We start from the raw sequence: 17,661 nt of genomic DNA on the forward strand, positions 1-17,661 counted from the left end.
TGTACCGACTGACGCATTTGTGACCAATGGCAATTAATTAATCCCTTTGTGCTGCATTAGTAGCATTGTTTTTTTTCAACCCCATCATGCTGCAGCATAAAAGGGGTTAATTAATAATGATGGTGCCACTGCCACTAATGCAGCACAAAGGGGTTAATTAATTGCCATTGGTCATGAATGCATCAGTGAGTACATTACCCCCCTCCATGCTGTGTATTACAATTACCATTCTAACTGCATTAACACCCCTCCCCCCTCCCCTTCCCTCCAAGTGTTAACCACTTCAGCAGTTCACACAGCTAACACACTGTTAAGGAGTTAAGGCAGTTAAGTGATCACTCACTTGCAGACAATGCAGATGGGCTCACAGGTCGGACAGCATCTTGTCTTGAATCTCGCGCTCCCGGCCTCTGAAATATGACGTCACGCCAGCCGGGACTAGGGAGCTCCTGTCGGGTGGAGATCACTCCGCCTGACTGGGAAGTAACACTGGGCACGTCCGCACCGCTCTGCAAATAATACTACACAGCGTGTAGCGGCGACCCCAGTTTTACCATGGTCTTTACCCCCATAAGGACACCACCGCCTGGGCCCCTCTAAATGAACGGATGGGGCACACTGACTATGTCTTAAGCCATCTTGGAGTGGGGGAAGCAGAAATAAAGTCCCTGCAACTGCATTTAGACGATTCCTCGCCAAACGTAAATAGGTGGCGGAGGGAGAAAGCCTTGAAGTGAAATATTTTCGGGGGGGGCAATTGACCCGTTGCCCCCCCCCTGGATCCGCCCCTGCCCCTGAGGGGCGCGCGCGGCGCGCTCTGTGATCGGCGAGTCCATGAGACTCGCCTGATCACCGATCCGTGCAAGGGGTCGATCCCGACCCCTTATCACGTGATCAGCTGTCAGCCAATGACAGCTGATCATGTGATAGAACGGAGCCGGTAATCGGCTATTATTCCTCCTCGCGCTGACAGCGCGAGGAGAAAAAAAAAAAGCCGATCACCGGCGGCCGTGATCGGGACATCAGTCCCGATCACGGCCATCAATACAAGGGACCACCTGCCAGTGCCCACCTGCCTCCCGCAGTGCCATCCTGAAGTAAAAGTAAAAGCAAAAGTAAGTGCCCCCCATCAGTGCCCCCCGTCAGTGCCCATAGTGCCCACAGTGCCACCCACAGTGCCACCCCACAGTGCCACCCACAGTGCCACCCACAGTGCCCACAATCTGCCTCAAAGGTGCTGCACCCCAGTGCCGCCCATCAGTGCCCAGCAGTGCCGCCCATCAGTGCCCAGCAGTGCCGCCCATCAGTGCCCAGCAGTGCCACCTATCAGAGCCACCTATCAGTGCCACCTATCAGTGCCCATCAGTCCCATCTATCTGTGGTACCTATCAGTGCCCATCCGTGCCACCCATCCGTGCCACTTATCCGTGCCACCCATCCGTGCCATCTTATCTGTGCCCATCTTTGCCCATCAGTGCCGCCTTATCTGTGCCCATCGGTGCCGCCTTATCTGTGCCTATTAGTGCCGCCTTAACTATGCCTATCAGTGCCCACCAGTGCAGCCTATCAGTGCCCACCAATGCAGCCTATCAGTGCCCACCAATGCAGCCCATCAGTGCCCACCAATGCAGCCTATCAGTGCCGCCTAATCAGCGCACTTCAATGAAGGAGAAAAATGACCCGTTTGCAAAATTTTATAACAAACTATTAAAACGTGATTTTTTTTTTTTTTTTTTGCATTTTTTTTGTTTGTTTAGCAAAAAATAAAACTCTGAGCTGTAACTAAATACCACCAAAAGAAAGCTCTATTTGTGGGAAAAAAATGATAAAAATTTCATTTGGGTACAGTGTTGTATGCCCGCGCAATTGTCATTCAAAGTGCATCAGCGCTGAAAGCTGAAAATTGGTCTGGGACTGAGGGGGGTTTAAGTGCCCAGTAAGCAAGTGGTTAAAACCGCAAATAGTTTTAAATGACTTTTTTTCAGTTAAATGTCATTTTGTGCAGGGACTGTTCTAAACACAGGAAATACGTGCCACTTCACAGGCATTCTATAGACACCCCCCAGGCACGATATGTAAAGGAATATTTCACTTTTTTTTCACTTTAATCGTCATTAAAATCAGTGCTCCCGAAAAAACTGCAGTTTTAAAAAATAAATTTGGCATTGATCCATGTCCCCTGGGGCAGGAGCCGGGTCCCCAAACCCTTCTTAGGACAATATCTTGCATATTAGGCATTAAAATTAGCACTTTTTATTTTGAACGTTCGAGTCCCATAAACTTCAATGGGATTCTAAAGTTCGTACGAATTTTTGGTCCATTCGAAAGTTCTGGTGCGAACCGAATCGGCGGGTGTTCGGCTCATCCCTAAATATGAGGTCAAACTTTAGGAGTATCAATTTGTATGCAATCAGGCAGGCCCTTGCACTACATGGTTTTGGTAAATCTGAAGGAAAAAAATCAGCAGAAAATCTGATAGTGTGTATGGGGCTTAACAGTGCCAATCAGTGCCCCATCAGTAATGCCTGTCAGTGCCCTTCAGATGCCAGTCAGTAATGCCTGTCAGTAGCTCCTCATCAGTGCTGCCTATCCCATGCCACCTATCAGTGCCCATCAGTGCCACCTATCACTGCCCATCAGTGCTGCCTATCAGTCCCCATCAGTGCTGCATATCAATGTAGCCTATCGGTGCCCATAAGTGCTGCCTATCAGTGCCCATCAATTCTACATATCAGTGCCACCTTATCAGTGCCGCCTCATCAGTGCCCAACAGTGTCCGTTAGTGAAGGAGAAAACATTTTTTTTAACATAAACTAAGAAAAACTTTTTTTTTATAAAAATGTCTTTTTTAGTTTGTTTAGGGAATAATAAAAACCCAAGTGGTGATCAAAAGAAAGCTCTATTTATGGGAAGAAAATGATAAAAAAAATTGTTTGGGTACAGTGTTGTATGACCACACAATAGTCATTCAAAGTGCGACAGAGCTGAAAGCTGAAAACTGTCCTGGGCAGGAAGGGGCGAAAGTGCCTGGTATTGAAGTGGTTAAAGCAGACCTTCAGTCAATTGTTCAACTTTCCATCTATTAAATCTTTTGCCCTTGTTGTTTTAACTTTAGATGGTAAGAAAAAAAATTCTGCCAGTAAATACCTTATACAGCCCACTTCCGGTTTCTTGTCTGGTAAAAAGCCTAGGCTTATGACATCATGAACAGCTCTCTCTCTCTCTTGTGAGAGTTTGCCAGGAAGGGAGGGGGGATGAGTCATAAGAGGGCCAATGAGAGCTGCAGAGCTGGAGGTGTGCCTCTCTGTGTCTGTGTAAATCCAGGAAGTGAACAGCCAGTAGCTGCAGCTGCCCACAGTTAAAATGTATGCAGCCAGACTTAGTGGAGGGAGATTTCAAACTTGCCAGTCACAATTTTCCTGGGACAATGACGATTTTGGGACCCTCGTCCCAATCGGAGGCCGTCCCGATTAAAATCCTGGGGTTTTGCTTTTGTCCCGTCAAATCGGGACTGTTTTTGGCACTGGAGCTGCTTGTGGCTCCAAAAATATGTCCGCCACAAGATCTCCTTCCTGTTTCCCCCCTACCTCTCAGCTCAGATCTGAACTCTGCCCCTCCAGCCCTCTGCACTGCAGCTCCTCCCACTCTCCCTCGCAATGTTATTCGGCTGTCTACCATCCCTGCCCCTGTCTGTGCCCCCTGTTTTCATGGTGTTTTACTGAGACAGTTTTCCAAATGAAATCCGGGAGGGGGGGGGGCTTGTGCGGGGGCAATAGACAGCTGAATAACATTGCAAGGGAGAGTGGGAGGAGCCGTAGTGTGGAGGGGTAGAGATATGGAGGGGCTGGAGTGCAGTAGGTTGGAGGGGCGCAGTTCCGATCTCAGCCGAGAGCCAGGGGAAACCAATGTTGGCACAACACCGATCTGTGAGAGGCAGAGCCAAGGGACTCTACTGCACTGGGGACACCTGATGTAAGGAAGCACTCCGCTGCCTGGGAAAACCTTATATAAGGAGGCACTCTGCTGGGGACACCTGATTTAAGGAGGGACTCTGCTGCCTGAGGACACCTGATGTAAGGAAGGACTCCTGTGGGGACACCTGATGTAAGGAAGCACTCCGCTGGGGACACCTGAAGTAAGAAAACACTCCGCTGGGGACACCTGATGTAAGGAGGGACTCTGCTGGGGACACCTGATGTAAGAAGGGACTCCGCTGGGGACACCTGATGTAAGGAGGGACTCCGCTGGGGACGCCTGATGTAAGGAGGGACTCCGCTGGGGACGCCTGATGTAAGGAGGGACTCCGCTGGGGATGCCTGATGTAAGGAGGGACTCCGCTGAGGACACCTGATGTAAGGAGGCACTCCGCTGGGGACGCCTGATGCAAGGAGGGACACCGCTGGGGACGCCTGATGTAAGGAGGCACTCCACTGGGGATGCCTGATGTAAGGACGTAATCCGCTCGGGACACCTGATGTATGGAGGCACTCCGCTGGGGACACCCGATGTAAGGAGGTACTCCGCTGGGGACACCTGATGTAAGGAGGCACTCCACTGCCTGGGGACAACTGATGTAAGGAAGGACTCCGCTGGGGACACCTGATGTAAGGAAGCACTCCACTGGGGACACCTGATTTAAGGAGGGACTCCACTGCCTGGGGACACCTGATGTAAGGAAGCACTCTGCTGGGTACACTTGATGTAAGAAAACACTTCTCTGGGGACACCTGATGTAAGGAGGGACTCCGCTGCCTGGGGACACATGATGTAAGGAGGGACTCCGCTGGGAACATCTGATGTAAGGAGGGACTCCGATGGGGACACCTGATGTAAGGAGGTACTCCGCTGGGGACGCCTGATGTAAGGCGAGACTCCGCTGGGGATGCCTGATGTAAGGCGAGACTCCGCTGGGGATGCCTGATGTAAGGCGAGACTCCGCTGGGGACACCAGATGTAAGAAAACACTCTGCTGTGGACACCAGATGTAAGGAGGGACTCCACTGCCTGGGGACACCTGATGTAAGTATGCACGCTGCTGGGGACGCCTGATGTAAGGAGGCACTGCACTAGGGATGCCTGATGAAAGGACGTGCTACGCTCGGGACACCTGATGTAATTTGGCACTCCGCTGGGGACACCTGATGTAAGGAGGGACTCTGCTGCCTGGGGACACCTGATGTAAGGAGGGACTTACTGGGGAACCCTGATGTAAGGAGGCACTCCGCTGGGGACACCTGATGGCAGGCGACGTGACAAGTTACACGCTCAGAGCTCCCACTGATTCAGTATTATGGTGACTATTTCATTTTATATTACAATGTAACAATAGAAATAATGCGCTTCAATCATCCTGACACCATAACAACCATGGTGTCGGGATGATTAAAGGGCTATCACCAGATGTTTGGAGTATCTTTATCTGCTGATTGTTAAACTTTATGGAATACACATATTTCTATTGTGGTGTAGGATCTGGGCCTACTGTCCGTCCATCCCTCTGTCATTACTTCCTTCTCTCTCGTTCCCTCCCTATCTCTTTCTTTCTTTCTCCCTTCATCCCTTGTTCATTTCAGACTCGGACCACACACCCCTGAGCCACACTCCATTTAAGACACGCCCAATATTAAGCTAAGCCACGCCCGTTTTTCTGTGGCACACTATGCACGCCACATTTTCCTTTTACACCACGCCTTAAAATGAATACCTCGCCCCCTGATTATAATAAGACTCCGCCTACAGACAAAAAAGTGGCCCTATTTTTTTTACAATGTTGGCAACTATGAGATTTCTGCAGCATATTTGGCAAGTACAGAATCACAGTATATATAAAATAATATGCAAAGTGGTTGGAGGGAAGCTTCAGAATGGTAAAGATGTTTTTATTACAAATTATGTGAGCAGACTGCAGTTTCATTTTAAGTTAATAATCCTCATAAAGCTACACTCAAAATGAAAATGCATCTGAAACAAAATCTAATAAATGTGTGAAAATTGAGATAAGTATTTGTAGTTGTCAACAACAGTATAATGCACAATTGCAACAGTTCTGTAAATTGTACTAGTTATTTTAACAATATTTAATCATATTCAGGTTCAATTCATATACCTAGATATTGCACAGGTATGCACTCATTTCTTGCCATGAAATTGTTATTCAACTATAAGTAGTCTTTATTTTTATCACTCCTTATTTATTGGAATGAATTATTTATTTTTCCCTCGGCTCAGATAGTTCCACTGTGTTTTCTAGTTAATGAATAGGACATGCGACAAATAATAAATAATGCCTTATATGCTAAAGCCTTTTGTGAATTGAATATACTATACTATACTTTTTAGTTTAAAATTTCACAAACAACACAAAGTGGTAGCATTACTGAATGTGGTGAACTGACCCCAAAGAGGTCGTGTGCCCTTGCTAAGGGGCAATGTCCTTGTATTTTTAAGAGATTGGCATGTATGGCTGAGTTATGACATTATTAGTAATAATCTTTTTCTATTATTCTAAAATACGTGTGCTGTCACTTTGACCGAAAAAGAGGTGACTGTATCTTGACGGCACAGGGCTTTTCACTTCCTCTTCCTCATAGCTATAAGAAGAATGTAACTGACAGGAAATAAGAGTGTGTACATCACACCCACTGAAAGCTGAGAAACACAAAGCTCATATACATCTACTTAATATAAAAGTGACTATACAAGAAAGCTGTTGAAGCTCTCTATACCGCACGGACCTATAATCCCAGGGGCTCCACAAGGAGTAATTAAAGTTTCACGCTGATACATTAAAAATATTATTAATATACAGGATAAGCAGAGCTTTAAAATATAAAAGGGAGACAATACAGTTACAATACAATAAAATACAAGACAATTAAGAGTATACTTCCCAACTTTTTGAGATGGGAATAAGGGACACCTATCTGCAAAAGTATGCAGGCATAGGACACACCCCTTGCCACGTCCCCTTAAAGAAGGATTGTACAAAAAAAACAAGATTGGTTAAATCCACAATTGCTTTTTTTACCATTACTTTTCCTTTATATTGGCTTTTGGAATGTACAAATGCAGCAATTTAGAAATCAGATGAAAGATTTAGGGCTGGAAAATAATTTTTGATAGATAAAAAGTGCATTTTATATTCAACTCTATAGATCAGACCAAAATGAGGGACAAATGAGGGGGAATGAGGGACAGAGGGACAGGGACAGTCCCTCGAAATCAGAGACAGCTGGGAGCTATGTAAGAGGGTCCTGCTCAGAAGAGCTTACAATCTAATAGGATTGTGCAGGTGGTACAAAAGGTTGTAACTGTGGGGAATGAGCTGATAGAAGTGGTAAAAGGTTAGTTGGAGGCGTGATAGGCTTCCCTGAAGAGATGAGTTTTAAGGGATTGCCTGAAGGCAGCTAGAGTAGGAAATGGCCGGACAGGTGGGGGTAAAGAGTTCCAGAGGATGGGAGAAGCTCTGAAGAAGCCCTGGACACGATCATGGGAGGAGGAGACAAGGGATCCTAAGAGTAGGGGGTCTTGAGTGGAGCAGAGCGGACAGTTTGGGTGATATTTGGAGATAAGATTGGTGATGTAGCTCAGGGCAGAGTTTTAAATGGCATTGTATGTTGTGGTTAGTATTTTGAATTTAATTTGCTGGGCGAACAGGAACAGGCATTGGCAGAGAGAGGTGGCAGACACCTCCAATAATAATAATATTATCATTGTTTTATAGGATTTATACTGTATCCTGCCCACAGTTTGTGTATCTCTTTAGAGAATAAAGGGAGATAGGGAGGGACAAGTGATGCAAAAGGCATTGCGGAATCAGTAATGCCGCGTACACACGACCAGACTTTTCAACATCAAAAGTCAGACGGAATGATTCCGGCAGACCATTCGATCGTGTGTGGGCTGCAGCGGACTTTTGATTTGCAAAAGTCTGACAGACTTTAGAAATGGAACATGTTTCAAATTTTTCCGACAGAACTCCGCCGGACCCAGTTCCTACTGAGAAATCCGCTCGTGTGTATGCTAGTCCAACGGACAAAAACCAACGCGAGGGCAGCTATTGGCTACTGGCTATGAACTTCCTTATTCTAGTTCAGTCGTACGTCATCACGTTCAAATCCGTCGGACTTTGGTGTGATTGTGTGTGTCCAAGTCCGTTCATTCGGAAAGTCCGTCAGAACTCTGTCAGAACTCCATCAGAACTCTGTCAAAAGTCTGTCGGACCTAAGTCCGGTCGTGTGTACGCAGCATTAGTAAGTAAGTGCACAGTTTATTAGGTGAAGGCAGGATAGGCTTCTCTGAAGGGTTCAAACAAATGGTCACTGCCCTCACCTATAACTGGCCTTTGCAGCAAGGAGCACATGGACGTGCAACACATGTCACAAAAAAACGAATAAAATTCCTAACTCAACTTACTGACCAGCTTGCAACCAACCGAATTATCCTGTCTAACAGTATGCATTAAAAACAGGGGTTTAGTCTGCACACATTTGCAAATACATGCATAAGCTACAGAGCCCCGTCAAGGCACACCATTTTTTTCTGTAGTCCTAACTCTAAATTTTGAGAGCCCCCACAGTGAAAGCACTGGCATGATAATGGATAGGCAGAGGGCAGATGAGCCCGGAGGGAGGTCACCCCTTCTTAAAGGCACATAGGCGCATTGGACACCCAACATATAGCATCATGGCAGCAAAGGTGTCCACTGCGTCCCCTCACCAATATTCCAAAAGTACAAACAAATGGCCACTGCCCTCACATATAACTGGCCTTTTCAGCAAGGAGCACATGGAAGGGCAACGCATGCGACACAAAACCAAAGAAAGTCTCCACTTACCGAACAGCTTGCAATCAACCAAATTATCCTGTCTAACATGCGTTAAAAAACAGGGGTTTAGTCTGCACAGATTTGCAAATACATGTGTAAGCTACAGAGCCCCGTCAAGGCACCACATAATTGTCTGAAAGGGTTGCATTTTCAAGGACTGATTAGTCAGCAGAGTAGGAGATAGCTAGATTGGGGTTAGAAGTTCGAGAGGAAGAGAGAGGCTCTGCAGAAGTCTTGGAGGCGAGCATAGGAGAAAGTGATAAAGGAGCTAGAGAGAGGGAGGTCTTGGGAGGAGCAGAGAGGATGGTTTTGTTGCTATTTTGAGATGAGATTGGTAATGTAGTTGGGGCAGTATAAGTGTTATATGCTTTGTGCGTGATTTGTCATTGGACGATCGGTAGCCAGTAGAAGGACTGGCATTTAGGGGTGGTGGAAATGGATTGGTTGGGAGGGACATGCAGTCAGGGGAGGCAGGTGAGGTAGAGCCTGCCATGAACATTAATTAAAAAAAAAAATTGAGCTTTGAGGGTCATAGCTCGGTGAATTGTATAATGTGAAATATGATGTTACGCCCAGTAAATAGATAACCAACATATCACTCTTTAAAAATGCACACGCTCATGGAATGGCGCCAAACTTCAGTACTTAACCACTTCAATACAAGGCATTTTCACCCCCTTCCTGCCCAGGCTAATTTTCAGCTTTCGGTGCTGTCATACTTTGAATGACAATTGCACGGTCATGCGAAGTTGTACCCAGATTACATTTTGATCATTTTTTTTCCCCATAAATAGAGCTTTATTTTGGTGGTATTTGATCGCCTTTTTTTTTTTTTTTTTTTTGCGCTATAAAAAAAAGGCCGCCAATTTTGAAAAAAAACACTATATTTATTACTTTTTGCTATGATAAATGTCCCAATTTTTTTTAAAACTATTTTTTTCCTCAGTTTAGGGCGATATGTATTTTTCTACATATTTTTGGTAAAAAAATTACAATAAGCGTATATTGATTGGTTTGCGCACAAGTTATAGTGTCTACAAAATAGAGGATAGATTTATGTCATTTTTATTATAATTTTTTTACTACCAATGGCGGCGATCTGTGATTTTTATCGTGACTGTGACATTGAGGAGGAGAGATCGGACACTTTTGACACTATTTTGGGACCATTGACATTTATAAAGCGATCAGTGCTATAAAAATGCACTGATGTACTGTATAAATGTCACAGGCAGGGAATGGGTTAACAATAGGGGGCGCTGAAGGGGTTAAATGTGTGTCCGAGGGAGTGATTCTAACTGTGGAGGGAGGGGACTTATGAGGGGAGGAGACCGATCGGTGTTCCTATATACAAGGAACATACGATCAGTTCACCTCTCCCCTGACAGGACGTGGATCTGTGTGTTTACACACACAGATCCCCGTCCCTGCTCTGTGATGAGCAATCGCGGGTGCCAGACGGACATCGCAGCTGCCGGGTGCATGCATCGGGTCCCCAGTGATGTGGTGCGTGCTCTCCACAATGCCAGGAAGCCGAGAACATCATAAGACGTCAACCCAGAGGGAGGAAGGGTTCTTGCAGCCGTCATTTTACTATGGCCTTGTATGGAAGTGGTTAAATATCTCCATAGGCAACGCTTTAAAACTTTTTACAGATTACATGTTTAGAGTTACAGAGGAGGTCTACTGCTATAATTATTGCTCTCGCACTAACGATCGCAGCGCATTTAACCTGTGTGTATCTGGCTCTGATACTAGCCAGTGCCTCACCAGCCACTGACCTCACCGCACGTCCCTGGTGGTTGGTAAGGTGAATCCAGCAGTAGCATTCATAATAGACATAAAGTAAATATAGCACCCTCCTAGATGGGTTGTTAGAAAAGTTAGGTAAATATAGTTCTTTTTGGCTCTGCTGTAATCATTGGAGCAGTTTGTGCTTGCCCTGGGCTGTTCTAGGCTTCACTGACTGCAGGTTTGTCTGGTTCCCTGGTTCCTGACTTTTTGGAAGATTCTAAATTGCAGTGAGTTGGGAAAGGCAAATTAGCAGCCTGAATATTTATGTTGTCTCAGCCAATCCCTGGAGGGCCCAGATGAAGATCTACATCAAAGTCCCAGCTATGCTAGAGTCGGGGGGCTGTTTTGCTGAGAATTTATTAGGGATTTCACTGAGGATCTGGTCTAGAGAAGTTCATTGGAGAAATGTCTGCCTGATATTGGAAGGAGGCATCCAAGTATCGAGGGACATTGAGAGTACAGACTTGAGTGTAGGATCCTACGACTGTTTGCTGTTTCTGTCCCTAACTTGCCAAAATTGGGGCAGTTCTTATGGGGTCTCAATGTTACTCATTTCCTTGGTGGTTACTAGAGGAACTGAAGTGAGAGGTCTTGACAAAGAGTGTCCTCGTATTGCTGTTCAGTGTTGTTGGAGTATCCCACTGCTCCCTACACCCTATCCAAGTTCAGGTTTACAATAAACCATTAAAAAAAACACCCTTAGCCTGTTCATTGAGCCAGAAAAGGTGACTGTTGCTATTAACCTGGCTCCCACTACACCAACTTGAGGAAGGAACCTTGGAAAAATCAGTGGGCCCTTTTGGATAATTCTGCATAATGGTAGGCCAACTAGCAGAGAGATAAAGCGTTTTAACCCTTTCGCTGCCAGAGCAGCTTTTGCATTTTTTGCAAATGTTTAAAAAATCATTTTAGGCCTGAAGATTATTATTATTATTATTATACACAATTTATATAGCGCCAACAGTTTACGCAGTGCTTTACAATGTATAGGGGGGGACAAAACAATTACAGTGCAATACAAAAGGTACAGGAGGGCCCTGCTCGTAGAGCTTACATTCTAAAGGGAGGGGGTGGTGGACCCACAAATATTATATATTTTCTGAAAGCAGATGCCCTAAAGAATAAAATAGTGGTAGTTGCAATTTTTTATGTCACACGGTATTACCGTAAAAGTCTAGGAAACCCAAACTTTCAGTAAAAAAAACACACTAAGGTGAATTATAGGGCAAACAAATGCAATAAATTACCCAAATATTTGGTAAAATATAAAAGATGAGGTTGCACTGAGTAAATAGATACTCAACATGCCAAACTTTAAATTTATGTGTGTCCGGGAAATGGCGACAAACTTCAGTACCCTATATTTTCTATAGCCGATGCTTTAAAAGGTAACAGTTTAGTGTTACAGAGGAGGTATTGTGTTAGAATTATTGCTCTCACTCCGGTGTACATATGTGTATCACAATCAATGTTTCTACACGTAGGTGCCCTGATGCATGCGTTTACATTCGTGCCTGTGTATATGTGGGTGTGGGGGGCATCAAAAAAAATTTGGGGGGTTTATGTGCTTGGGTGTGACTTTATTTTTTTGCAAAAAAAATGTTACTTTACTTTTTTTATCACATAGGGGACAAACAGTCCCCTATGTGATGATTTTTAGGTGACATATTCTCTTTTTTTAGATATGCAGGGTCTAAAAGACCCTACATGTCTCCCCTGTACTCCACTGAATGTTTTGCAATGCAGATTGCATTGCAAAACATAATTTTCCAGCAAAGCAAGCTGGGGACACAGAAAGTTTGACCCGGAAGTGGCGTCAGAGATGTTGCTTTCCAGGTCACAAGAAGAAGGGGAGGAGAACGGACGAGTGTCCACTCTTCTCCTTCCCCTCTACCTGCCGGCACCCACCATGGACATCCTGGACCCACCGATGGGTAAGCAGAGTCCGGTAAACATGGTGGAGCGCCGTGGTGAGGAGCGGGGGCACCGGAGTCAATCCATGTGTGTGATACCCCCGCCGCTAGGTTCAGTACAGACCTGGCGACTAAAGGGTTAAAGGGTTTTGCCGCAAAAGGGTTAAATCCAAAACCAAAAATGTTATATATTGCAGCTTACTAATCAATAGATGTAGTGGCTGCATTAACTTCTTGCCGACTGCCTTATGTACATTTACTGCGGGGAGGCGACTCTTGTGCGCAGAATCACATACAGGTACGTGATTCTGCACTTCCGGGTCTGATTGGCCACAGCAGGAGGGACACATTCAACCCTTCACCTGATGTTAACCCCTTCCCAGCCAGTGTCATTAGTACAGCGACAGTTTATATTTTTAGCACTGATCACTGTATTGGTCACTGGTCCCCAAAAAAGTATCAGAAGTGTCACTTAGTGTCTGATTTGTCCACTGCAATGTTGCAGTTCTGCTATATCTGCTACCATTACCAAAAAAAAAAAAAATCCATAAAAATAATAAATAAATGATAATAAAAAAAAGGCGATCCCTGAAAACTCATCTCTTCAGGGAGACCTATCCTGCCTTCAGCTAACAACCGAATCTTCTACTTCCCTCATAATTTCATATTGGATGTGTTTTATAGCAGAAAGTAAAAAATATATATATTTTTTTTTTTCAAAATTGTTGGCCTATTTTGTTTATAGCGCAAAAAACAACACAAAACACAGAGTTGATCAAATACTACCAAAATAAAGCTCTGTTTATGGGAAAAAAGAATATCAATTTTATTTGGGTTCAGTATTGCGTCGCCATGCAATTATATTTTAATGTAACGCAGTGCCATATCACAAAAAATGGCATGTTCATGAAGGGGGGTAAAACTTAATGAGCTGAAGTGGTTAATTTTCCTTTTTAGGCTTTTTTCCCTCCTTTTCATTTATTCACCTGGCCAGTAACACACCTCCTGTATTAGAGTGCCTCCTCTCTGGACGAAGAAGCACAGAAGTACCTTTGAACAGCAGCACTGTCGGTCTGAGTGGAGGGTAGTGTTAAATGTACTAGCAGATTTAGATACACTAACAAATGAAAGCTGAATTCCAACTAACGCTTTATAAGCAGTTACAGCAACAGTTTTTCTCCTTTTGGGATTAAGGTTTGACATACATAAATAAAAGCTGGTTATGGTAACCACCCCTGCTACTTCTGCAGGACAGCTTATGCTCTTGAAAAACAACAGACATACTGGCAGTATCACTAGGGGAAAATAAAATGAAGAAAACCTAAAAAAGAAAACAAATGCAGCCATCATATCTAAGCCCTTGTACACGCGGTCGGACATTCCGACGGAAAATGTCCGATCGGACCGTGTTGTCGGATAATCCGACCGTGTGTGGGCTACATCGGACTCTTTCCGTCGGAATATCCGACGACAAAGTTTTAGAGCTGGGCTATAAAATTTTCCGACAACTTAATCCGATCGGACAAGAGAATTCCGATCAGACAAAGTGCTACGCAAGCTCAGATCAAATTCGTAGACCAAAGCTATTGGCTACTAGCCTGAACATAGTCCCATCGTAATGAAGTAACGTCATCCCGTTACGAACGATCGGATTTTCCGACAACTTTGTCCGACCGTGTGTATGCAACACCAGTTTCGGACAAAATCCGTCTGTCAAAATCCGATGGATTTTGTTGTCGGAATGTCTGACCGTGTGTACAAGGGCTAAGAATTATTAAGCTGTAATATAATTAATGTTTGATTTGGGGTTTAATATCGCTTTAAAGTGTCTGCATGTTAGCAGAATTGTAAGTTAGGGCACTTATAGGTCATGTCAGAATCATTTATCCACCTGCCGACCACTGCACGACGATATATGTTGGCACAATGGCATCATGGGCAAATGGGCACACCTGTATGTCCCCTTTAATTGGCAGGGCTAGCGGATGCGCGCACCCGCCGCGCACAGCGTGACTGTGCCCGCAGGACCGGCGGACTCGATGTCCGCCGGTGTCCCGGCGATCATGTCATGGAGCTGCAGAATGGGGAGATGTAAACAAGGAATTTCCCCATTCTGCCTAGTGACATGACAGAGATCCCTGCTCCCTGTGAGTGGTAGCCCACTCCCTAGGACACACTTAACCCCTTGATCAACCCCTAATGTTTAACCCCTTCCCTGCCAGCGTCATTTACACAGTAATCAGTGCATTTTTATAGCACCAATCGCTGTATAAATTACAATGGTCCCAAAATAGTGTCAACAGTGTCTGATGTGTACACCCAAGCCCTCTGAGTTTATTGAATTACGCATGCAGGGTGACGTGGCAAGTGCTTTTCCTCAGCAACACTGTGTAAAACCTAATGTAACAGGGAGGCTGCACACACCCCTGGAGCATGGGCAGAGTTTCCATTGCGATCCCTTCAAGCTCAGTCTATGGTATGGGTATTGGAAAAAAAAACATATGAAAGCAAACTTGTTGCTTTGCCCTGCATACTTCTGCTATCACCACAAACAGGGGATTGTTATCTATTTACTTAAAAACAAATTGGATAGCCTATTGCCATGTTAGATCTGTGGTTGAGTTCAAGTAAAACATCCACTAGTCCTACTTGCTGCTTTCATTAAAAAGTGCAAAAGCATGTGTAAACAAAGCACAGTTTCTTTTTAGAAAGCTAATCTAGTGAAGGCAACAAAACCCTTAGATGATACCGTAGAAACTAAAAGGGTTCCTATAGCCAACTTATGATCAGAAGCAGGCTTTCTGTGTTAGGTTCTGAAGAGAATCAAATACAAGTCATCCCTGTATTGCTATGAACCCACAGTACTAAACTGCAGCAGTGATGCGGATTAGTAAAAGTAGGTAGTGGACAGAATATATTCTGGAGGTATCTGGATGTTAATTACATTAATTATAAGTTTATGCACAGTAAACTTCTGTGAAAGCACACATTTACTACAACCACCCATAGTAGGTAATGAGCTTTGCGGGTCCAAGTTGGCCAATACTCAAAATTTAAAGCCACCTCCTCATAAATGTCCACAATATTGAAAAAGGAGAAGAGGAATCTAAATAGCTGATTCCTGTTTTTATAAGGGTGTTGGCTGATTTTTAGTTAGAATTTTATTTGCTTAGTAGGTGTTTACAAAAAGGATTGCTTATGGAGCTTGTATCGCTCATAGACGTTTTTTCATCTTTATTTTACACATGCAGTAAAAAAAAAAAAACACATTGGTTTGGATTCATAGCTATTATAAGAAGCTGACTTTCTTTAAGGCCCCTTTCACACGGGACGGATCAGTAATGATCCGCCCCGTGATGATCCGCTTGCTCAGCGGGGATCTCTCCGTTGTCCCCGCTGAGCCGGTGTCCTATAATATATGGTCCCCCATCGGGTAGTGTCCGCTGTGTGCACACACAGATTCTGAAAATAGCTGAGGATGAACGGCGCCTACGCCGTGAGTCCAGGTTCTATCCCCACCATCCAAGTGGACATAGAGTAGGAATATAAAAGAGCCGAGCGCAGCGAGGCCTAGCCCGAAGCATGGTGAGCGAAGCTCGCCCGCGAGGGGCCCTCTAATTTTCACAACCCTATGTCCGCTTGGATGGGCAGTACAGGGTGGACACTATATGATGGCAGGACACTATCTGCCAGAACACCGGCGGCAGACAGGGCGGTCTCTGCACACTGTGCAGGGAACGCCCTGTCAGATCTCCACTCTCCTCTATGGGGGATCGGATGAGCACGGACCGTCTATCCGCGTTCATCCGATACGCTCTGCAGATGGATAGAAAAATAGGATTTTCCTCCGTCTGCAGAATCGGACAATAGCGGAGGCGGGCGATAGCGGGTGTCTAAGGATGTTTATCCGCAGACACCCGCTATCCCATAGGAATGCATGTATGTCTGTATTTCATCCGCAAACGGATGGATGAAATACGGACATAATGTCCGCATGTGTGAAAGGGGCGAAGGTCACAAATGTAGATGAGAGTAAAGTATTTGCCAGCATGATCAGATGGGCACTGGATGCACTAAACCCTTTGGGACACAGAGGTCCTGAGGTCCTTGGTAATAGTCAACAAGCATTGGTGACTATTCAGACACGTTTGAAGGGGGTTACTTGGTGAGCATCACCAAGTAACCCTCTTCAAATGAGCCTGAACATAACCAAACAGCCTACCACACCCATGCATATCAAAATGCTACATGTCAAGAATAACAATGGCCGTGTAAAGTAGCAAATACTTTAGTTAAGGCTCTTACCTTTTTGATGTTATAGATTCGGATCAAAACTCCTTTCCCCCTGTCGTTTAGTATCATGAGCTTTTCAGCCAGTTTGTGTTGATATGTAGAACCCAAAGCCATCTTGTCTACCAAAAAAGTTATCTTATCCTCTGCTCTGTAGATGATCTTATTCTCTCCTCTGAAAATGTTATATATTAAAATCCAGCAACCACACTAGACTCCACATGCATCGGTGATGAGGACAAACTTTCTGAAGGCCCTTGAATCTGGATGGTCCCCAGAACGTAAAGTTTTGAGACAACTTCTGCTTTCTATCAGAGACTAGTCATCTAGACATTAGCTTACAATGTCTCAGACACCCACTAACACAGAAACTTACAGAGTGACACAAAACGCAGAAGCTGACAGAGTACCTCTCACTCATACCACTTCCTCTTTGTATCTGCCTGTGGTGTCAGTTTTAACTTTTTTTTTTTTAAGTTTATAATATCAACTATGTTACCGTGCTTTTATCCTCCATATCATTTTTGGACAAGCAAGTATCCTATAAAATGTAGCAAATATATCAAAACTATACTATGTATAATTTCTGGGTCACCAAGAAGAAAGTACAGATTTTGTGAAGTGTTGTAAAGGCAGTTTTTTTTTTTAAATCTTAACCTCTTGACAACCATCTTACGTAAATGTATTGCGGGACGGCGGCTCCTCTGCATGAAATCACGTACACGTACATGAACTCACCGATCGTTCCCAACAGAGGCAGAACGGCGGTCTATCAGTGCAAACAAAGCAAATCGCCATTCTGTTAGTAGGAAAGGCCCTTTGATTGCCCCTGATGTT

At 44.7% G+C, this 17,661-nt stretch overlaps 1 protein-coding gene across 2 annotated transcripts in view; it reads right to left on the reverse strand.

Annotated features, from left to right (window-relative positions):
- NCKAP1L (NCK associated protein 1 like) overlaps window positions 1-17,198 on the reverse strand; it is a 311,632-nt gene extending 294,434 nt beyond the window's left edge. For both annotated transcript variants that reach the window (XM_077483779.1, XM_077483778.1), the window contains exon 1: window positions 16,840-17,198. In XM_077483779.1, the coding sequence (XP_077339905.1) occupies window positions 16,840-16,941 (102 nt within the window). In that variant the 5' untranslated portion in view covers window positions 16,942-17,198. The remainder of the gene's footprint in view (window positions 1-16,839) is intronic.
- Window positions 17,199-17,661: the final 463 nt, after the last annotated feature.

Source organism: Lithobates pipiens, unplaced genomic scaffold (assembly GCF_037356315.1).
Source record: "Lithobates pipiens isolate NorthernLeopardFrog02 unplaced genomic scaffold, aLitPip1_a1.2 Scaffold_16, whole genome shotgun sequence".
In the NCBI taxonomy this organism is placed as follows: domain Eukaryota; kingdom Metazoa; phylum Chordata; class Amphibia; order Anura; family Ranidae; genus Lithobates; species Lithobates pipiens.